Source organism: Lycium barbarum, chromosome 1, assembly GCF_019175385.1.
Source record: "Lycium barbarum isolate Lr01 chromosome 1, ASM1917538v2, whole genome shotgun sequence".
Classification (NCBI taxonomy): domain Eukaryota; kingdom Viridiplantae; phylum Streptophyta; class Magnoliopsida; order Solanales; family Solanaceae; genus Lycium; species Lycium barbarum.
Window position 1 is genome coordinate 153,105,771 of NC_083337.1, and position 24,052 is coordinate 153,129,822.

At 36.7% G+C, this 24,052-nt stretch overlaps 2 protein-coding genes, 1 long non-coding RNA gene and 1 pseudogene across 3 annotated transcripts; 1 reads left to right on the top strand and 3 right to left on the bottom strand.

Moving 5' to 3' along the window:
• The first annotated feature begins 9,966 nt into the window (after positions 1-9,966).
• LOC132645118 (uncharacterized) lies at positions 9,967-14,226 on the top strand. The gene is made up of 3 exons (XR_009584003.1): positions 9,967-10,059; positions 13,818-13,963; positions 14,093-14,226. It is a non-coding gene; the product is annotated as an uncharacterized LOC132645118 (long non-coding RNA).
• LOC132645110 (glutamate receptor 2.8-like) lies at positions 13,434-17,830 on the bottom strand. Its single transcript, XM_060361892.1, has 5 exons — positions 16,981-17,830; positions 15,437-16,776; positions 14,983-15,295; positions 14,484-14,890; positions 13,434-14,384 (listed from the first exon to the last, which is right to left on the bottom strand). The coding sequence occupies exons 1-5, from the start codon at positions 17,261-17,263 to the stop codon at positions 13,794-13,796; spliced, it is 2,934 nt and encodes a 977-aa protein (XP_060217875.1). The 5' UTR covers positions 17,264-17,830; the 3' UTR covers positions 13,434-13,793.
• Positions 17,831-18,756: 926 nt separating this feature from the next.
• On the bottom strand, positions 18,757-21,005 carry LOC132616601 (glutamate receptor 2.2-like; annotated as a pseudogene).
• Positions 21,006-21,124: 119 nt separating this feature from the next.
• Positions 21,125-22,007, bottom strand: LOC132617843 (uncharacterized). Its single transcript, XM_060332941.1, has one exon. It carries the CDS (start codon positions 21,748-21,750, stop codon positions 21,328-21,330), a length of 423 nt encoding a protein of 140 aa, XP_060188924.1. The 5' UTR covers positions 21,751-22,007; the 3' UTR covers positions 21,125-21,327.
• Between the last annotated feature and the right edge of the window lie 2,045 nt (positions 22,008-24,052).

Genomic DNA, 24,052 nt, shown 5'->3' on the forward strand with positions numbered 1-24,052 from the left:
TTTTGTACCAGTCCCCACTCTTCTTCCTTCCACCCCTCACCCACCCCACCCATCTCACCCCCCGGCCCCTCCCCCTCCCCCGCCCAATTTTTTTTTTTTTTTAAGTTTTGTTATTTTATTTGCTTTTTAACCAGCCACCCCCTTCCCCCCCCCCCCTAATTTTTTTTAAAGTATTGATTTTCTTTATTTAATTTTTTACCCCCACCCCACCCCCACCCCCACCCCCACCCCCAAAAAAAAAATTTTTTTACCGGTCCCAACTCCTCCTCCTCCCACCCCTCCCCCTCCCCACCCCCACCCCCTTCCCCCCACAAAAAACAATTTGAAAATTTTTTCTTTTTGTTTTTTTGCACCCCTCACCCTTCCAAAAAAAAAATTGTTTTAAAAAAAAAAAGAAGTATCGATTTTTTTTTTTTTTTTCGCACCACCAACCCCCCCCCCCCCCCCCCCCCCTCCAAGTTGAAAAGAAGTTTTGAATTTTTTATTTTTTTTGGTTTCTTACTTCCCCCCCACCCACCCAAAAAAATAATAATTTTGTTTTAAAAAAAAAGTATTGGAAAGTTTATATTTTTGGTTTTTTGCCCCCCCCCCCACCCCTCACCCCCTCCCCATCCCTCTAAAAAAAAAATCTTGAAAGGAAGTTTGGAATTTATTTATTTTTGGGTTTAGGAAAAGTTTGTAGTGAATAGATGGTTTTTCTGTTGCTGTCTGGTATGGTTCAGGGTTTAGGAAAATATATCCAACAGATAGGTTTTTTGTTCTTGTCTTGGTATTTATCCGATTCTATTTGTAGAAGATAACCAACAGATTGTAGTTATTGCAACAAGTTCTACACTTTTTGCAACAAGTAGACAATTTGTTGCAACGACTCACTAATCTGTTTGACATAACTTCAGTTATTTGCTTCTGTTTGTAGAAGATATCTAACATATTTGTAGTTGTTGCAACAAGTTCTACACTTGTTGTAACAAGTAGACAATCTGTTGCAACAACTACAAATCTATTGGACATAGCTTCAGTTATTTAGTTTTTTTTTTTTTTTTGTAGAAGATATCCTACAGATTTGTAGTTGTTGCAACAAGTAGACAATCTGTTGCAACAACTACAAATTTGTTGGACATAGCTTCAGTTATTTAGTTTTTTTTTTTTGTAGAAGATATCCTACAGATTTTTAGGTGTTGCAATAAGTTCTACACTTATTGCAACAAGTAGACAATCTGTTGCAACAACTACAAATCTGTTGGATATAGCTTCAGTTATTTGGTTCGGTTGGTAGAAGATATCCAACAGATTTGTAGTTGTTGCAACAAGTAGACAATCTGTTGCAACAACTACAAATCTGTTGGATATAGCTTCAGTTATTTGGTTCTGTTTGTAGAAGATATCCAACAGATTTGTAGTTGTTGCAATAAGTAGACAATTTATTTATAAATCAACAAATGTTGAGGAAAGATATAGTCAAATTGAATAGCCAAACTGACAATCAATCCTTAGAAAGAGATGAAAAACAGAGCAAAGAAGCAGTAGATACAAATGAAGAAAGTGAAGAAGAACTAGAAGATGAAGAAACTAATGATGGAAATGAAGGAGATGGAGTAGATCAAGGAAATCTGCTACACCTTAGAAGGCAGTTGCTGAACAAATTATTACTTCAGTTGTGGTATTTGGAGCCAAGATTGTTGTTGAACAATTTCTGTTTTTTTTTTTTTGTTCTTTATGTTATTTGTGAATGATGTTTATGAACTTATTTATTTTGATTAGTTGTGGTATTTGCAACCAAGGTGGCTGTTGAACAATTTCTGTTTATGAACTTATTTATTTTGCTTACTAATTATTGCAACAGATGCATGCAGTTGTTGAAGAAGTTACAATAAGTTACTAATTTGTTTCAACAAGTTACTAATCTGTTCAACAAGTTACTAATTTGTTTTAACAAGTTACTAATCTTTCTAAACAAGTTGCTTAGTTGTTGCAACAAATTATTCACCTTGTTGGAAAAAATAAAACAATGGCTTAAATTATTGCAAAAACTAAAAAATATGTCGCAACATATGAGTTAATTGTTGCAACAGATCATACACTTGTTGAAGAAGTTGCAACAAGTTATTAATCTGTTTCAACAGATGGATCAGATGTTTAGGCAAGTTGCTTAGTTGTTGCAACAAATTTGAATTATTGCAACAACTTACTTATATGTTGCAGCAGTTGCAGCAGGTATCTCATATGTTGCAACAACTCATCTATTGTTGCAACATATTCACGATATTGATCACATTGAACTCTTTTGTTTATACTGAATAACATTGAATTCATTTGTTTATCACTAAATATGGTTGAATTAAGTACTTCACATCAAAACACTCTAATGATCACTCGATTTAGGAAGAATACACTTAGAATTGCCCATCTAATCTATGAAATTACTAGCTAATCCATTAAGGATATTAGTAGATATATATATATATATATATATATATATATATATATATTCATACTAAATAACATTTATTTCCTTTGAATAACACTAAATATGGGTGAATCAAGTAGTTCGCATCAAATTACTCTAATGATCACTCGATTTAGTGCATAATGACTTAGTAGATCATCTTTCCTGACTCAAAATACATCAAATTGATTAAGTATTATACATTGATCACAAAATATCGTTGATTTCCTTTGTTTATCACTAAATATGTGTGAATTAAGTAGTTCACATCAATTCACTCTAATGATAACTCGATTTAGTGCATACTGACTTAGTATAGCATATTTCCTAACTCAAAATACATCAAATTGATTAAGTATATACATTGATCACTAAATATCGTTGATTTCCTTTGTTTATCATTAACTATGGGTGAATCAAGTAGTTCACAGTGCATACTGACTTAGTAGATCATCTTTCCTGACTCAAAATACCATCAAATTGATTAAGTATTAGATATTAATCACTAAATATCATTGATTTCATTTGTTTATCACTAAATACTCTTGCGTTCTCTCTCTTGGGTAGGTTAGTCTCGCTATCTCTTGTCGGTAAGTATAGGTGAATCAAGTAGTTGATATCAATTCACTCTAATGATCACTGGATTTAGTGCATACTGACTTAGTAGATCATCTTTTCTGACTCAAAATACCATCAAATTGATTAAGTATTATAAATTGATCACTACATATCGTTGATTTCCTTTGTTTGTTACTAAATATCATTGATTTCCCTTTGTTGATCACTAAATATGGGTGAATCAAGTAGTATCTGCTGCAACTACTGTAATATCTGTTGCAGCAAGTGTAGTATCTGTTGCAACAACTGTAGTATATGTTGCAGCAAGTGACATAGTTGTTGAACAAGTCCTTAATGTTGTTGGATAAACACAACAAGTTACCCAGTTTCTGCAACAAGTGTACTCCACTTGTTGGAAAAATCCCAAAATGTAACTTAGTTGCTGCAACAAGGCCTCTCAGTTGTTGCAACAGATTGCTTACTTGTTGAAAATCTTTTAGCAGTTGGATAATACCCAACAAGATACTAGTTGTTGTAACAAGTCCTGTTACTTGTTGGATAAAACACAATAAGTTACAGAGCTGTTGCAACAGATTCATTAGTTGTTGTAAATTGTTCAGCAATTTATTAACAAGAATACACACATTTGTGATTGAACACGATCAACATATCATATAAACCAAGTTCATAAACACCAAGAACAAAAATTATCATTCTAAAAAAGAACAACATTAAAATGTCATAAAGTTCCAACAAATAACTATTATTACGACACAGTGCAATTAACAACTATGGAGCATTTCGGTTTGGACATGTTGTTTTTTGTGCCAACTGTTTTGCTAAAGAGCATTTATTTTTTCTCGTTCGCAATGATACCACCGATTCCACGCCTCCTCTTTGTCCACCTTCTTCCGGGTTTGCTAGGATCAACATATGAAGGAGGTATCTCTCTCTCTAATTCAAAACTTCTTTTCAAGTTTTTTTTGGGGAGGGGGGGGGGGGGGGTGGAGTGGTTCAAAAAACAAAAAAAATTCAAAACTTTTTTTAAAACAATTTTCTTGTTTGGGGTGGGTGGGTGGAGTAAGAAACCAAAGAAAAAAAATTCTTTTCAATTTTTTTTATGCTTGGAGGGGGGGGGGGGAGGGTGGGGTGGGGGTGGTGCAAAAAATCAAAAACAAAAACTTTTCAAAACTTTTTTTAAAAAATAAAATTAATTTTTTTTGGTAGGTAGGGGGTGGGGGCGGGGGAAGGGGGATGGTGCCAAAAACCAAAAACAAAAACTTTTCAATTTTTTTTTTTAAATAAAATTAATTTTTTTTTGGAGGGTGGGGGTGGGTGGTGCAAAAAAACAAAAAAAAACTTTTAAAAATCTTTTTTTTGGTGGGGGTAGGGGGTGGGGGGCTAGGGAGGGGGGCGTGGTGGGGGTTGGGGGCAGGGGGTAGGGGTGGTGCAAAAAAAACTTTTAAAATCTTGTTTTAAAAAATATTTTTTTTGGTGAGGGGTGGGGGGGCGTGGTCGGGGGCAGGGGGTGGGGTGGTGTAAAAAAACAAAAAAAAAACTTTTAAAAATCTTTTTTAAAAAAACTTTTTTTTGGTGGGGGTGGGGGTGGGGGGGGCAAGGGAGGGGGCATAGTCGGGGGTTGAGACAGGGGTGGGGGTGGTGCAAAAAACAAAAAAAAAATCAAAATCTTTTTCAATTTTTTTTTTGGTGGGGGGTGAGAGGCAAGAGGCAGAGGGTGGGGTGGGGGATGGGGGCAGGGGGCAGGGAGAGGGGTGGGGGCAAGGGACATAGTGTTAAAAATAAAACTTGAGGGCAAAGTGTTAAAAATAAAATTGAGGGTCAAAGTGTCAAAAACAAAACTGTTGGGCAAGCTCAAAACCACTTAATCACTAATCAAAAATCATCAATTCTACTCCATAATTAAAACATTTTTTTTGGTGGGGGGTTGGGGGTGGGGGCAAGGGAGGAGGCATGATCGGGGGCAGGGGTGGGGGTGGTGCAAAAAATAAAAAAAAATGAAAATCTTTTTCAAAAAAAAAAATTTAGTGGGGGGTGGGGGGCAAGGGCAGGGGGCGAGGTGGGGGGATGGGGGCAAAGAGGGCGTGGGGGCGAGGGACAAAGTGTTAAAAATAAAACTTGAGGTCAAAGTATTAAAAATGTTATACCCCGTATTTTTATACGTCAAATTATTCATAAGTTAATCGACATAAGTTAAGGACGGGATTATTTTGGGATATGTAATAGGAACTTTTAATTCTCAATTTTAATGAGTGCACGAGTGTTTATAAGTTTCAACTAGTATGAAAATATTAGTGGAGATTAGAGATTTATTTAACTATGATTAAGTTATTAAGTGGCACATATTGATTAATTAAAGTTAACCAAGTAAATTAGTGGGACATGTGTCAATGTTATGGGCTACATATATATGGTCATAAGATGACTCATAATACACCATTTCATTCACAAAATTCATCCATCAAAATAGAGTTAGTGAGAGAAGCTCTCAAACTAGAGAGAGAGAGAGAGAGAAGTTCGGTCACTGTTCACGACGCCGGACTGTTCACGCCGGAACTGTTCACGACGGCGGAACTGTTCACGACACACTGTTCACGGCGTCACTATTCACGGCCAAGAGGAGAAAAATCCAACCCCATTTCTAGCCTTCCCAAAAATAATTCCTTGGTGTTAACCCACTATTTGGAGGTCCCTAAGTAGCGTGGAAGCATTATTGGAGCGATCAAACCATCCATTTTTGTAAATCGCAAACCCTAACTTTCTTGTGGAGTAAAGAACAAAGGTAAAAATTTCTATTGTTTTATGGGATATAAATGTTTTATGCATATTGTGGTATGTTAATATGGATGAAATTGGTGAAATATCGTATGTTGGAAGTGGGTTGTGTGCTTGGGGAGTTAGCCGTGTAAATGGGGGTGTGATTGGGTTAATGAATAAAAAAAAAATTGTAGCATGTTTGATTGTTGTAGAGTGGAGAAGAGAATAAAAATCATTAATATGTGTATATGTGTGTAGTGTGGCCGTGTATAGCCCCAATGTTTGGCAAAGGATGAATCAATATCGCTTAGTGTTTTAGTTGTCGTCGTTATGAATTCTAGTTTGGAAATGAGAGTTTAATGTCCCAAATTGATATGGTGAATATTGCGGACTGATTTGGAGAATTTTGTGAAATTAATGCAATCTTTATATTTATGAGAATTATATCGTTATAGTGTAGATTGTTGATACAAATCATGACTTGAAAATGAGGAATGTGGTAAAGGGGCTGCTCTCGGTTTTGGGGCTGTTTTCGGCCCAATTTGGAGAAATTGTTGGATCGTTGGAAATATTATGTGAATTGTTTAGAATGTTCTTGAATGTTGTTAGTATGAGTTTGGGTTAGTATTTGAATGTATAGGCGTTGATGTTGGCTTGAAGGTAAGCCATTAATTGAATATTTGGAAAGTTGTCGAATGATGAAAAAGAGAGTATTAATGTAATATTGTCTTTCGGATTGGTTATTGGAGTTGCTAGGTTGGTTATTGTGGTTGTTGTTGTTGATTTTGAGCGAGTTAAATTCTCGGGATGGCCTATTTACAGGGGAAATGCTGCCGAATTTTCCATAGGATTTAGAGTTAGTTTGGAATGAATAATTGCTTAAGTGCCTATGGTTAATATTGGATATTCGTTGGCATATTTGTAGACCTTGAGGAGCCCGAGGCGTAGATTGGGATTAACTTTAGATCGGCTAGCTTGGAGTGCGTACGAGGTATGTAAAGTAACCTCCTTTCTTTTTGGCATGTCTTAGTTTTACATAGGCTAAATTAGAGCCTTAAGGAAATTCCAAATCCCAAATCCGAGCATGTTTTGATTCGTATATGTTCTTTGGCACTCTTATGTATGATTTGATGAAATATGAACCCTTATGTCTTTGAAATAATCGTTTTCCGAATTTTGCATAAAAAGGGTTCACTTTAAAGAAGTTCGTAATTTTTGGAATGCCATACCTTTCACAAATATGCTCGGATTACTCAAATATTTTTGTAGAAGTCTATATGACATATGATATGTATGTTTTCTATAGGCGGGCCCGACTCGGGTAAATACCCACCCGTGGGTCCCGCGACTTTCCTTTATGAAATTTGGAAACTTTGGAAAGAATTTGTTAAGACTATTATTTCGATTTTCAAATATGATCATTTTTACTTATGTTTGAATTTATGATAATGATTTTATGCATATGACTACTCACGACTCTACTCGTGCGTTCTGTTATATCTTTCGCCGGTTCCCGGGCCGGTTCTGTTATCGTGCGCACTTTGATATACTCCGAAGTTATGCTGTGTTATGGTTCTCCGAGCTACTCGCTAATGAGGGTCGGGTTCCACATATATTTGGTGTTATGCTGTGTATGGCGTTATGTTGTGATGTGATATGTGACGGGGATACGGAGATTTGAAACTTTCTGGTGTTATGCTGTGTTATGGCGCCATCGACGGGAGGGCGACCATATTCTTCTGTACCCTATGCATGACTTACATGTTTGAAACTAAACATTTTGATATGATTGGATTTGTACTTATGTTCGACACTTCTGCTTCGTTTATGTCTCAGGTTTGTTTTCTGTATATTCTGCTTTGCATACTCAGTACATATTTCGTATTGACCCCCCTTTCTTCGGGGGGGGCTGCGTTTCATGCCCGCAGGTACAGACGCACAGTTTGGTGATCTACCCATTTAGGACATCCTCTTCTGCTGTTTGGAGTGCTCTTCTCATTTCAGAGCACACATTTTGGTATACATTTGTTCGCTATGTATATATGTATTTGTTCAGGGGTACGGCGGGGCCCTGTCCCGTCATATGATTCTGTCGGTCTGTTTAGAGGTCTGTGGACATGTTTGTGGGTTAGGGTCTTTCTGTATGGATGTATGTACATGTCGTTTGGGCGATCCCATACGCCGAGGCGGCCGGTCCGCATATGTTGTTTGGGCGATCCTATACGCCGAGGCGGCCGGTCCGCATATGTTTATATATTGCTTGGTTAGCCCTGTGTGGCTTTTGTTGGTATTTTCTGCGTGCAGGGTATATTGGATAGTCCGTAAAACAAAGGAAACTCTGCCGAAATTTTTCTGGAAATTACCTAAATCTGAAATAAAGCCTTGTCGGCGTACATATATATCTGCATACGGTTGCGTTGAGATGTGTTTGAACAGTTTGATATAGTTTGAGACGGCATATAGTAATTATGGCCGTATATGCTATCTGTTTGTGATTTGATTTGGATAAGTGTGTTACGATTTGATATGTTTGTCTGTCTGGGTGTCCAAGTAGGGCACCAGTCGCGGCCCACGGGGCTGGGTCGTGACAAAAAATAAAGTTGAGAGTCAAAGTGTGAAAATAAAACTATTGAGCAAGCTCAAAACCCCTTAATCACTTATCAAAAATCATCACCTCTGCTCAATAATTAAAACTTGAATCACCTCGCTTTATTTTTAAAACTTAAAGGTCACTTATATTTAAATGGCCCAATATCCCACTCTCTTTAAAGCAGCGCATTGTTTGTAATAGGATCTCAACTGATCCAGAACTAATACTCTTAACTAGGGCTGTTCACGGTTTTGGTTAAAACCAAAACCAAACCGAAAATTTAACCAAACCGAATAAAAAAACTGACATTTGGTTTGATTTGGTTTTAAATTTTAAAAAACGATAATATTTGGTTTGGTTATGGTTATATTAAAAAATAACCGAATAAATAACCGAACCAAACCGATAAATTATATACATAAATAATTATTTATATGTATAATATTAGTTTTTTCATAAATAATTATAAATATTTTATACCTTTTAATCATTAATTTGATTTTTGGTCTACTTATTTCACATGATTGTTTAAGGCTCATGTTTTTAAGAATATGTCCAAGCTCATGTCTTTAAGTCTTTTAACTCTTTAAGTGTTAAGTGTAAACCTACTAACAGAAGCTCACGTTAGAGTCTAATGTCTTTAACTTAAATTTTTAGCCTTTCTTTGTCAGCCATTTGATTTTAGGTTGTTTTTTTTTTTCCCGAATTTATACCTTTCTTTTTTCTTGTCTGAATGGGTCCTAAACTTCTAATATTTTTCATATGAAAAGGACAGAGGTTGTAGATTTGGAGGTTCCTATAAAAGATACTTCAGTAACATCAACATTTGCTGCAACTCAAGCACATGGTAATGCCCTAATACTTCTTCCGTGGGTAATCCTCCTAAAAGGCAGAAAAGAACAACTCTTTGTAGTCGAGACCCTAGCCCTGGGGATAATGATAGAAAAACATCTGAAGTTTGGGATCATTACACAAGGTGTTTTTTAATAAAATGGGAGAATTGAGGACAAAATGCAAGTATTGCCCCAAAGTTTGGGATCATTACACAAAGTTTTTTTTTTTATTTCATATATTTTCATTTGAATTTTCGGTAGTCTTTATGTTTAATTAATATGTATGTTTGTAACAACAACTAAAACTCCTATGCTCTACTTTATTTCCAGGTATGTGTATTAAGATGATAAAAATGGTGCAACCACTACTTAGTTAGTTTTTAGCTCTATATGTAATAGTTTAACAACTTTTGGTAACTTGAGTATGACACTATCACTAATAGTGAAAATATTTCTATGATGTATGTTCCACCTTAAACGATAAATAAAAGTTATCATTTGAACAAAAAAAAATGTCTTTTTCAACTTTTTAATGTTTTATTGATAAGTCTCATGACCGCTAGTCATAAACCGAAAAGTCCAACCAAACCGAACCAAACCGACAATAACCAAACCGGTGGTTATTATTTTATTTGGTTTGATTATGGTTTTAGACATTTAAAAACCGATTAAATTGGTTTGATTATGATTTTAATCAATAACCGACCCAAACCGAACCATGAACACCCCTACTCTTAACTTGTCCATTCAAGATATAACCAAATCGTTCATTGTGATTTGCCTGAAGAAATATAAACTCTCTCTCATTCTTCCACTGTGATTTGGACTTTAATAACCAAATCATCGCTTTCCAATAGGTAATTCTCTGTCTTCGTTTAATGAAGATCTTTTATGTATTTGCTTATTTTGTGCTATATAAAGGAATGCTTGCTAGGCTCCCTTCTTAATTTTGTTGAGAAGATAATTTAGTTCTGGGAATGTTTCTTTACTTATGAGTCTTTATTCGATGAACAATTGATCGTTCACGGGTTTACTGAGCAGTTCTTTTGTATTCCCTCTGAAGATTATCATGCCTTTGAGTCGTTCGATGAAATTCCTCCATGGAATGTTTGAATGTGACACTTCTGACATCCAATTACGAATCTAGTATTTCTGGAACATGAGTTCACCACTTAAAAAAAAAAAAGGACTTAAAAATGTATTAAGTGGGACTTGATCCCTAGACCTCTAGGTAAATAACTCAACTTTCAATCAAATGTTCCATTTAGCTTTCTTGTAGCATGAGTTCCAGCAGATAGTATTATATTAATTTTAAAAAATATATGCATAAAATACCTAATTTTTATGGAGAGACCATGTGTTCACGTGCCCCAATTTTAGCACTTAAAGTCGCCTGTGCTGACATCATAATCATTACTTCATTAGTACTATTTATTTACCTCTAAGAGCATCTAAAAAAATGATATATTAGAGATTAACAGTGCTTAGAATTTTTACCTAATTAGAAGAAATCATATGTCACAGCACATGCTAATCTTTTTTGATTTATGATGAGATATGCCATAGTCGAATGAGCAGTTTGAATGTATAATTTTTGGTTGTCTAAAAGTGTGGGGTCCAGTCCTCTATCCCATATTTTAAGAAAGGAAGATTTTTCTTCCTTTGACAAAATCACATTGGTAGCAATTGTGGAATTGACCAACAAGTCAATTCTTTTGTTCACATAGCCGTGATGTAAGCGCTTACCTCATCATAGTCGTGATGTAAGCGCTTACCTCATCATAGTCGTGATGTAAGCGCTTACCTCATCATAGGAAATTCATTCCTATAAATAGGCGGCTTATGGTTCATTTGTATCATCACCAAGATCATTTGCTATACACACCAAAATCTCAGACAATACATCTGAGTGAGAGCAAAGTGAGGTATTCCATAGACTGTGAGAAAATAGTCTGTGAAGAAAAATAGAGTGTGAGTGATATTGTAGTAAGGTGGGAAATCAAAAGAGTGTTATTTCTTTTGTGGGTGTAGTGGTCTTAGGAGTATTTATACTCGTTACTACACAGTGTAAAATTCCTTACTATAGTGATATCAACTGCTCCTCTTGGCCGTGGTTTTTTCCCTTATTCAGAAGGGTTTCCACGTAAAATCTTGGTGTCATTATTGCTGCATTTTATTCTTGCTGATTTAACCATAACTTAGTGTTCCGCGTTTATCACTAATACCGTGAATATTATTTTTGCGGATCTATTTTATTCCCAACAAAAAGAATCTAAAAGGAGGATTTGTAGAATTTTTTGTTGACTTGAATTGCTGGAAGCTAGGCATAAACTCAGTTAGAGAGCTCTTAGTTGCGGTTTTCAATGCCAATTGTTGCTGTCTAGTGTGTATTTTAAGTACAAAATGAGTTGCATTAGGACTTAAACTTCGATTATTATTGATTTTGGAAGAGGAATTGGTCACCTGTACTTCTTTACTTACACAATGTTACTTTTTTAAGATATTGAGTAGATATATTGTTTGGCCCCAAATATAGTGATTTCATTTAGTGAAGTGTCATAACTTGTTTCTTTTTTTTTACAAAGTGAAAATAATCTTATCAAGTCAGTTTCATGAAATGTGTTCCACTTCTATTCATCATCTCACTACTTGGTAACATTTTGTTTCGGCTTTGTCGGCTTACATATTGAAATTTAATTAAAGGCTGAAGTCATCGACAGATCCTTAAATTTGTTCATAAATTCCACTTGAACACCCCAATTAAGGCTTGTTCCAGTTAGACACTCCAACCTTCACAAGTTTGTGTGCCAATTTAACACCTGATGCTGAGATGGCACAAAAAGTGGTATTCACTTGATAATGGGCGCGTGACACATTGTTGAAACATATTTTTCCTTTTGTTTTTTTTCAAATTTTTGTTTCTTTATTCTTCTTTCTCATTTACTTTTCTTTTCAAATAAGATTATTTCACTTTCTTCTTCTTTCTACTAGTATGTCACCGGACCACCATCAGAACGTTGCCGGAGATAATATTTTCCGGCGAGTGAGAGTTTCGGCCTTATTTTCATGTTTTTTGGATCTGAAAAAATAAAACTTTTTGAAAGAAAATAAAAAGACAAAGAAAAGAGGGAGAAAGCTAAGACGACAACCTGACCATCTCTGAGCTTCACCGGAGATAATATTTTCCGGCCAGATCATCACGGTTTTAAATCTGATTAATGAAGTTTTTTTGAAATGAATTAAGATGTTTAAAAAAAAAAAAAAAAAAAAAAAAGAGAATGATGTTAGGTGCTTTTTGTCTGGATTCCAATGATAATCCAACATCGAATTTATCAATCCATACCATGGCTTTGATTTAGCTTCAGGACTAGGATAGTCCTCCGATGTCAAGTATCTCCTCACACGACTATGGTGCCGTAGTGTTCCACCAACTGGAGATGCATAAGCTAGTGATCATTAGCCAAAAATCCAACTCTTGACAACTTTCAAAGATTTCTAAGCCAACTATCAAAAAGCTGTGGAGGTGGAGGTGGAGGTGAGGAAAGAGGGAAGGGGAGGGAGAGAAATTGGGGGAATGGGGGGGGGGGGGGGGGGGGACGACAATGGCGAGGTTCACTTGGGGAAGAAGAAAGGGTGGGGTTGCGTGGGATGAGGTGGGGTGCAAGAAAATAGATTTTTACTAGTTTTTTTTTTTTTTTTTCTGAAATAATTTTTTTTATTAGTTAGATAAGTTTTATTTTGTATAATTATTTTGGGCCGACATGCCACATGTCACTGTTCCGTTCATCATTTTGCCACGTCATCCGCGTATGAGTTGCACGCCTTTTATTTTTTGGATGGGTTATTATTTTGTGTCTAAATGGCACAGTGAATGTGGTCTTTGAGTGTCCAGATGGTACAAGTCTCGATTGGAGGGTCTAAGTGGAAGTTATAGACAAGTTGGAGGGTCTGTCGATCACTTAAGCCTTAATTAAATGGTCTTCTAATAGTAGGTTATTTTTTTCTTTCTTTTAAGACAAAAGAAGAAAAGGTAAATAGTAAACTGAGTTTGCTTATGGCATCTGAAAACCTTCTTTATTAGTCCGTGAGTTTTGATAAATGATGTTCTGTTCCTATTCCTCTGAAATCTTTCATTTGCCCACCTGAAAACCTTGATGAAAACAGAGGCAAATACTTCTTTATTTACTTGGTTAAACTTCTGAACCAGCAATCTCAACATGGAACATAAATATAAGTGGAAAATTAGTAAAATTTCAATAAGTATTATATTCTGAACCCATAGTACAGTAGTGCATTAAATTCAATCGTGAGAACTTAAAGGTTAAACCCATCAATCTAAATTCTGGAGTCGCCTCTTGATGCAAATATTATGGCCAAGAGTGAAAACATTATAAAAAAAGCTATAACTAACCCTAAAGCAGCTCATATCTGTACAATCTCTTGTAGGGCCCTATTCAGGTGTGTCACAATTATAGTAGCAAGCTATATGTATCACCCTTCTTCAATTGTCCATGTAATGGTTTCATGAACTGGAGTTCCAGGGAGCGACATAGTTATATTGTAATCTGGTTTAACTAACCCTAAAGTTAGCTCATCTCTGTACAATCTCTTGTAGGACCCTATTCAGTCTCTCTTCAACTGTCTCTGTAATGGTTTCATGAACTGGAGTTCCAGGTTCTGTTGTAGAGAACCCTTCAGCAGCAGGGGATGCTCCTAGGCCGTCAGAAATTCTGAATTCTGGTCTTTGCAAAGGAAGGTCAGGTAATATTTCAGGGGAAGCTTCACTTGCTGTGAACAGTGTAGCCGTTTGGCCTTCATTGCCTTCAGATAACTTTTCTGACTTAGAATTAGAGTTATCTTTCTCCTCATCAAAGACTTTTGCTATGGCAGATAGCTTTTGCCCTATTGAATCATCAGTGGCTAAGATTTCTCTATTCTGATAAAGGAAGATGAGGAAGAATAACAGCAGAGCGGAGCCTGCTGATACACCAGCTATGAGGAAAAGGCCCTTAAAACTATCTAACGTGAGACTATCAGATGTTATAGCCATTCCATCTTGCTGTGGACAATCTATTTCATTCCCAAACCATTTCTGTATTATGGTATTCATAAACTCTCCCTCCACCACTTTCAAGACTGCTCTTGAGACGTCAGGTACCAAAGGAGATCCTTTTGGAAATGCCTGTAGGGAAAATAAACGATTAGATCATTGAGTAAATCACAAACCATTCTAAATAAATGTGAACACTTTTCGAAACATCAGCGGAGTGCGACATCTTACGAATCCAAAGCCGGCAGCCTTGTATGTCGGACCGATCATAATATACTTCCTGCAGTACTTGTTGAGGAAGAGTCTGAGATAAGGTAGTTCATCAACAATTGCACCAACACCTCCATTTTTACTTCCTCTTGAGAGGGCATCATTATACTCTTCCAATGTGCTATAACTTCTGAACTTGGAGCTGTCGAATTTCATGCGCTTCAAGACGTCTTTGACAAAGGAACCTTCTTGGTACCCAACATATTCTCCATTCTTGGTGAGATCATTGAGGTCTGTTATAGTAGGTTGGAGCTGTTGCACTGTTAACATAGATGTTAAGTTGGCTGTATAACTTGATGTCAGCACCAGAACCACAAAAACCCACACAATCAGGACAAATCTTGTCAAGTTACTTGTTACCCTCTCTTCTGCAACAACCAGCCATATATATGATATTGTTGAGAAACAAGGAAAAATCCTAAAGCTTTCGTATATAATTTGCATTGAGTTAGAGACTTACTGTGAGCAAAAACGAGAGTTGAGAAGGAAAACCAGAATATCATCCCAACTTGCTTGTGTTTGGGTCCTCTAAACTCTGTGTTTACACGATGTTCGAGTACCCAAACCACAAAACCAACAAAGACGAAGAATGCTCCGGTTGTTATCCAAAGCTCACTCTTTAGAGGTTTCAAGAAAATCCAAGCATTCTTCCTATCATCATCCCTTACTGGCACAACTGCAGAAATACCCGACTCTGAAAAAGGTAATGAGAAATCCACATACTCAGATCGGCTAGCTAAAATGGTCACATCACCTACAACTGCATCATATTCCTGTTTCAAGCAAACATTGATTATTGCAGTATTTAAGGTTGGTCACAAAAGCAGAAAGTAGATAATAAAGTCCCGAAAAGGAGCATGTAACTAAGGTATTCAGCCAAAGAGGTTAATTTTCAAACAAGGATTACATACTACCTTAGAAGTGATCTTGTAAACAAGATCATCATAGTCTGGAAGATTGAGGCTATCTGGAATTGGAAATGGAATAAATTCGTAAGGGACAGCATATGGCAGAGATTGGATGACTTCTTTGAAGACATCTGCACAGAAACCAGTTGCAGTTACTGCTTGTGTTTTTGAATCTATTTCCACTTTAATGAATTGCTCCAGCCCTCCTTTGACGGGAACTCCAACCCTTAACTTCTTCCCACTTGTGGGTATGTCCCAGCCTCTCGGAACAATAATAGATTCACCGGGCCAAATGATGGGCCCTAGTTGCTTATTATTACTTTTAGCTATTTTACCATTCATCTTCAGATTATACAAAATGCCATCCTTCTCTGTCCAGAATCCGACGCTTTTCTGTCCTTTCCCAATTATATTCACAATCTGATATGGGGATGGCTGCAATTCTCCATCAACTATACGGAAATCACCACTTAGGCCTGATTTTAGCTCTGTGTTTTGCATAGAGTCAATGAGCAGAGATCCCACTTCTGAGGTTCCAAGTGCATCTAAGTCTGTTACGTTCTCTCTAGTGTCTGGTTTCTTTGATTTTGGGGTAGCAGTAGTGCCCACTTTCTCTACTGCTTCTGCTAATGAGGTGATGCTATCATATGACCATAGCCCGAATACATTGAGTTCTAGTTGGTCCATGTCTGGATACTCTTGACGAAATCTCTTTCTCCATCTCTTGGTGAAATTGTTAAGCTCATTTGATCTTGGAACATAAGGTTTTACACCCAGAACACCTTGCATTGATTGTTCAATTACTGAAGGATCTACCAGGTCCAGAAGACTAGTTAGCACATCTGTGATTATCCATGCATATCCACTCATCATCATCCCGGCTTCTTTGGCCTTGAGAAAAAGGCGCGAGGCAAGAGATGGTTGCAAGTGCACTATGAACACCCTGGTCTGCATTGTATTCAACTTATATAGCTCCCTCAGGATTTGATCATCATTGGCTGAAGGAGAAATAACACTTCTATAGGAGACTAAAGTGCTGAATTCCAGTAATGCATCAGTCAAATGTGGAATTATCCCCGTCCCAAAGGAGCTATCCTCGTAGATGACTATGACCTCCCTCCAATCAAAGTTTTTAACAATTGCTGCAATGGCCTTAGTCTGGCAGGAAGAAGGAAGTGCTCCTCTGATGAAGTAGGGATTTTCCTTTACTGAAAGTGAAGGACTTGTTGCTGGAGAAATGATAGGAACTTTTACTCTGTTCCCTAAGTCGATCACAAAATCAGTTTGTGTAGATATTTGTGGCCCAAAGATAGCTTGTACTTGAACATCCTTTAGCAAGTATATCGCTGCATATACACAATCAGACTAAGAAATTGTCTGAACATCTCTTTCAAAATAGGAAAACCAAAGGGACAAGTAATATCTAAGAGAAAAAGACAATCTTTTGTGCAAATAGAGCATGCATGAATAACTAAATACCAGAGTATGATCAAGCAAAGAGAGAAAGATATGCTAGTTTAAACAGAAGTGAATCATGGAGCTGAATTTACCAGCAGATGCTGCTTCAACATCATCTTCCTTGGAATCCCTCAAGTGAGGGACTATTCTAATGGCACTGCGATTTGCGGCGTGGTAATCTGCAAGAGCTAGTAAGATGGATATGTGCATTACTTTTCCGACATCTGTTTCCAGATCTAGAATTATGCCCACATCCGCCTTTACAGCACTAGTGTTATTATCTTCACCTATTATTTGCCTTGCGCAGTGGGGAAAGCTAATGATGGAGACAAGTTGGATGAAAAGAATTAGGAATTGACATCTTGGATTATGCATTTGAAAAACTTTAGAAGTAATCTGATAGTTGGAGAAGGAGTTGTGATTGTGCTTTAAAGCTTTCTTAAATGTGCGACTTTTAGATACATGGCTTCAGTATCAGGGAACTTCATAAACTTTGACCAGTAAATATCTTTGGAACTTATAATAAGGACCACCACCATAACTGCAGAAAGAAAAGTCAAAAGTTTTCAAAGAAGAAATGGGTGAAAATATGTCGTTTGGTTATTGAGAGAGAGGACTTTTCAGACATGCTACACCACAAGTTAGTAAGCTTATTCCTCTGTTTGACCAAATATAAAGCAGACAAATGAAAACAGTGATAAAATTGATTTGGTAGACTCATTCCCCTAATCCCTAGTTACTTTTTATTCCATTTGATGCCATATTTTGGAGGATGCTGAATAGATTTCCCTTATTTTGGCAAGGCAGGAGGAGTTTACAAATTTAGCAGGGTGAAAGTTCAGAACTAGCTTAGATAAAAGGCTATTGCTACTAATCTTAATTACGCGGTTTCAGTTTAGAATTGGTCAGTATAACTTGCTTGCACACCAAACAAGCAAACACACCCACCAGTCCGATTGACCAATATTACTAGACCAGATAGGGTCTGTTTATGTGAATGGAATATTGCAAGTTAGATGTCAGAAGAAATTAACTGGGACGAGATTGGGTCTTTGTGATGATTATGTAGGTGTCAATGTCATTGGTTCAATTTATATATAATTGTTAATGTAAGAGGAAGCTGCTTGGGAAATTACGTATATGACGTTGAAATGAACATATTACTGCTTGTCTTCCATGCAGCGATGATTCTAAAATATTTCATTATTTATGTTATCCCTAACTATAGTCGTTATCTGCCACGATCGCATATAACCCCATCTTTTCATATTTTATGAACAAAATTATGCAATCTAAAAGTTAGCTAGTATCTTATGTGCTAATTTTATTTTATAGTTTTTGTTCTATCTGTGTAACAAAACTACCTCATTTGATGCGTTGAATTTTTTCATGCCATAACTTCGTTAAATTATATCCCCTACTAAATAGTGATGACAAAAACAAATATAAAAATAAATTAAACGTGCTTTCACAAATTGCCTTGCACTTTTATTCTTGAGATCGCATTTGATTTTGTGTCCTTTCTCATTTGTTGTTTTCTTACTTTTTTCTCTTAATAGTGGACTAACGGTTGAGGGCCACAAAATCAATACTGCTTTGATGTACCGAATCTAACAAACTCAAATTCTTATAGAATGCAAGTCGAAACAGGCGAAACCAAAGAAGAAAACCGTGGCAGAGAACTAGTGTTTTATTTTGAAAGACAAAAATACCACAATACCTCGTCGAACAAAAACTGTAGGATATCTCAAACAGGAACAAATCACAAAAACTGATATCTACTAACCCATTCATACATTTTGTACTGTTCCTGTCAAAATGACAGTCAAAGTAGAATTAGCAAAATAATATGTAAAACTGTTGCAAAACTATTTTTCCTTATCAAAAATAAATCCTAAAGCTTTCGTATATATTTGCTTTTGAGTTAGAGACTTACTATGAGCAAAAACGAGAGTAGAGAAGGAAAACTAGAATATCATCCCAACTTGCTTGCATTTTGGTCCTCGAAACTCTTTGTTTACACGATGTTCTAGTACCCAAACCACAAAAGCAATGAAGACGAAGAATGCTCCTATTGTTATCCAAAGCTCACTTTTTAGAGGTTTCAAGAAAATCTCTTCCTGTAATCATCCTTTACTGGCACAACTGCTGAAATACCCCACTCCATAAAAAGTAATGTGAAATCCACATACTCGGATCGGCACGCTAAAATGGTCACATCACCTACAACTGCATCATATTCCTGTTCAAGGCAAGCAGTGATTATTGCAGTATTTATGGTTGGTCTTCCTCAGCCAAAACAAAACACAGACTGTAAATAAGAAAGTCCTAAAAGGAGCATGAAAGGTATTAAGTCAAAGAGGTCAATTTACACAAGGATTTGGTATTACCTTAGAAGAGACCTTGTGAACAAATGATCATAGTCCGGAGAAGTGGGGCTATTTGGTATTTGAAATGGAATAAATTCGTAAGGGAGAGCATACGGCAAAGATAGGATGATTTCTTTGAAGACATCTGCACTTAAACCAGTTGTAGTGACTGCTTGTGTTTCGAATCTATTTCCACTTTAATGAATTCGTCCACCCCTCCTTTGACGGGAACTCCAACCTTTAACTTCTTCCCACTTGTGGGTATTCCCTAGCCTCTCGGAACAATAGTAGATTCACCGAGCCAAATTATGGCTCCTAGTTGCTTATTATTGTACTTAGCAGCTGCTTTACCCAAGGACGGAGCCAGAACATTTGATAAGGGGATTCAAGAAAAAGGGACTGGATGAAAAAGGGTTAAAAAAGTGTCGTTACAGAGAATCGAACCCGCAACCATGGGCTCAATAGTTGGCGCCTCAGCTGCTGAGTTCTCCATTATGTTAAGGAGATGCAACATTAATATTTATACATGAATAAAAAAATTGACCCAATATATATAGTGCAATTTTCCGACAAAGGGGGTTCGATTGACACCCCTTGCACCCTTGTAGTTCCGCCCCTGGTTTTACCAATCATCTTCAGTTTACATGAAATTCCATCTTTCTCTGTCCAGAATCCAATTGTTCTCTCTGCTTTCCCAATTATATTCACAATCGGATATGGGGAAGGCTGCAATTCGCCACCAACGAGGCAGAAATCACCACTTAGACCTTTTTTTAGCGTTTATGTTTTGCATAGAGTGAATGAGCAGAGATCCCAACTCTGAGGTTCCAAGTGCATCCAAGTCCGTTAAGTTCTTTCTAGTGTCTGCTTTTTTGAATTTTGGGATGGAAGTGCCACCCACCTTTTCTACTGCTTTTGTTAATGCTTAGATTCCATCATACGCCCACAGCCCGAAAACATTGAGTTCTACTGTGTCCATGTCCGGATACTCTTGACGAAATCTCCTTCTCCATCTCTTGGTGAAATTGATAAGCTCATTGGTTCATGGAACATAAGGCTTTATCCCAAGAACACCTTGCATTGATGACTCAATCACTGAATGATCTACCGAGTCCAGAAGACTCATTAGCAGATCTGTGATGATCCATGCATATCCATCTCTCATCATCCGGCTTTTTTTGCCTCGAGGAAAAGGAGTCTGGCAAGTAATTGTCGCAAGTGCACAATGAAGACCCTGGTCTGTATTGTATTCAACTTGTATAGCTCGCTGAGGATTTGATCATCATTGTCTGAAGGAGAAATAACATTTCTATAGGAGACTAAAGTGCTGATTTCCAGTAAGGCATCGGTCAAATGCGGAACTATCCCGGTTCCATAGGGGCTATCCTCGTAAATGACTACAACCTCCCTCCAATCAAAGTTCTTAACAATTGCTGCAATGGCCTTAGTCTGGCTGGAAGAAGAAAGTGCTCCTCTGATGAAGTAGGGGATCTCCTTGACTGTAAGTGAAGGACTTGTTGCTAGAGAAATGATAGGGACTCTTACTCTTCTCCCTATGTCAATCAGAAAATCAGTTTGTGTAGACATTTGTCGTCCAAAGATAGCTTATACTTGGACATCCTTTAGCAAGGATATGGCTTCACACAATCAGAGTATAAGAAATTTTCTGAACATTCGTTCCAAAATAGGAAAGGGAAAATTACAACCAAATACCATTCGGCCATCTAGTTTACAAAATATTTACACATTGTATAGGTAGTGTATCGTTTATACTAAATATACATATACTATACATACCTATATTTATAATATACACACCTATACATACATAGGCATACCTATTCGAAGTGTATAGGTAGTGTATACTTCGGCCTTGTTTGGTAAACTATATGGCCGAGGGTATATTTATGCAAGTATCCCAATAGGAAAACCAAAGGGAAACAAAAGAAAATTTTGAAAAAAAAAAAAAAGAGGACATCTTGTGCAAATAAGGCATGAATAACTAGCTACTAGAGTATATCTGACTCATGAAGAAACGAGAGTAAGATATTCTAGTTTAACAGAAGTAAATCAATGAGCTAATATATATGCAGCTGAATTTACCAGAGGATGCTGCTTCAACATCATCTTGGAATCCCTCAAATGGTGGACTATCCTAACGGCACTGCGACTAGCAGCGGCATGGTAATCTTCAAGTGCTATTAAGATACATGTGTGCATTACTTTTGCTACATCTGTTTCCAGATCAAGAATTGTGCCCACATCCACTCTTACTACACCAGTTTCATCTTCACCTATTATTGGTATTATGTACTGGTTGCTAATAATGGAGACAAATTGAATCAAAAGAATAAGGAAGTGGCATCTTGGACTTCTCACTTGAGAAATCTGGGTACATTTTGTTTGAGAGTTGGGCAAGAAGTTGTGCTTGTGCAAGTAACCACCATGCAAAGATATTCTCTGCAGCTCTCTCAAATGGGTGGCTTTGGACATATAGCCTTCGAATCAGGGAATTCTATAAACTTCGATCAATAAAGATCTTGACAATAAAGACCTCGACTAATATAAGTCCAAACCATAATTAATGTAGAAAGAAAGGACAAAGTTGAAGTTTTCAAAGAAAGTCGAAGTTAGTTTCTGTTCTCCAGTTACTAAACGTTTGGTTGGGTGTTAGAACAATGTATTGGGAAAGTCTTTAGGGATATTTTTGAGGAACCGTTCATGCAAAATAATGTGTTTTACCAGTTGCAAAAAAATTCAATTTTTTTGTGAACGTGCAACTTTTTTGACAAGGAACTCCTAAAAGATATTAACTCGACAAGTTTTACATAAGAAGTCGATAAATTTCCCGGAACAAATTTTGGTGAAGAAGGGAGTGATATTGCAAGGCAGTACAGGAAAAGGCATCCATGGTCTCATGTTTTCATATCAATGGGCAAGTCTAGCTTGCTGGGCAACGCAATTATTTGGTTATATTCGAATATACACACACACACCCCATGATCAATTTACGTGCATTCTAGTCAGTTTATATGATTTGGTGTCTTAACACCTGGTGTGGGTAAATATTTACCAAGTAGTAGAAGTTATTGTCTCTCAACTTATCTTCTAACTGTATGTTTTTGGGTGTGTTTGGTATTGAAGGAAATTGTTTTCTTGAAAAGTGAGTAATTTTCTGGTGTTTGGTAAGTATACAAGAGCATTTATATATAATTCAGGGAAACAATATGGAGTACTGGAGCGGGAAGCAGGAGTGGCGAGGGTGGGGTGGTAAAGAGGTGATAGTTGGGGGTAGAAGGAGATAATGAGATGGGTGTCATTTTTGAAACTTATTTTCTTATTTCTACAAGAAAAGTCATTTTCCTGATTTTTAAGGAACTGATTCTCTTAAATAAATATTCTCTAGAATATTTTAGCCAACCTGATATAAAACAATTGGAAAATATTTTCACTCGTACCAAGGAGTCTTTAAAATACGCGTTTTAGTAAATTGTATGCAAATCAAACAGGAAAAAGACCCAGCAACTGTCTCTTAGTTATGCATGGAATGACAAGTGAGGGATGGCTCAGTGGTTAAGCACCTCCACCCACGACCGGTAGGTCCTGGGTTCGAGTCACACTGGAGGGGAAGTGTGAAAACACTATAAATCCTCCTAAATGGGTGGGCAAAAAAAAAAAAAAGTTATGCATGGAATGATTAATGCAATTAGCAGTCGAAGTGAAGAAGTAAACGGTAAGCAATCTATCAGTTGGATCTTGGAGATGGTTAAAGCTCATTGGCCCATTTGTACTAATAGGAAGCTGCTTGGTAACATATATATATATATATATATAACCTTTCATTATTTATGTTTCATAAATATGGTGGAGTGGTTATGAGCTGCTCTTGTTGTTCTTTTCTTCCTAGCACCTCCATTATAATTCATTAAATAGATACTATTATTTTTTTTGGATAGATTTTAAAAAAAAATGACATAAATTGAGACGAGGAGAAAGTATTAATAAAGTTAGCAACGATGGAATTTTTGACCGAAGTAAGCTATTATTTAAGCCAATTCACTAAAACAATACATTTTTTTGAAAATTAACAGAACTAGCATAAACGTATTCCTAAGTAATGTATTAGGTATTATTTTATTTAAAAATTCAACGGACAAAAAGCTACGGGTTAACGGTGATAAAATATAATTCGTTACTGCCAGTAACGTTGTATTATGGCTAATACGTTACTGACAGTAACGACTTTACAGAATCCAGGTACAAACAATCCTTATATGAAATCTGACATTGATTGATCTTAAAGTCATAACCCGCAGTTACGACTTCAGCATAAAACATAACTGACAGTAACGTTTCTTCTTAAACTAGGCACGGGCAATCGAATCTTGCAGAGAATCCTGCAAATTAGTAAAACATTCTTGAGTGAAATTGGGATTGGGGTTGTGAGGTTGAGTGTTGTAAACACTTGTAATATTTCTTCTTTAATAAGATCTGCAGCAGCAACGTGGACGTAGCTCTCACATTGAGGGTGAACCACTATAAATCTGTGGGTGTTATTTATTTATTCTTCGCTTACATCACGACGTAAGTAGGTTCTGTCTAAGGAGGTTGGTATTTAAGTGGTCCAGCTGTGACCCTCCAATCTTTCCTGGGAACCTGCTTACAAAGGTCGGATTTGGGATTCAAATCCTTACAACTGGTATCAGAGCAACAGGTTGTGTTGTGATTTAGAAACGATGGGAGGCGAAGATGGTACGACGCACGACATCGGTAAATTCGATGGTACAGATTTTGC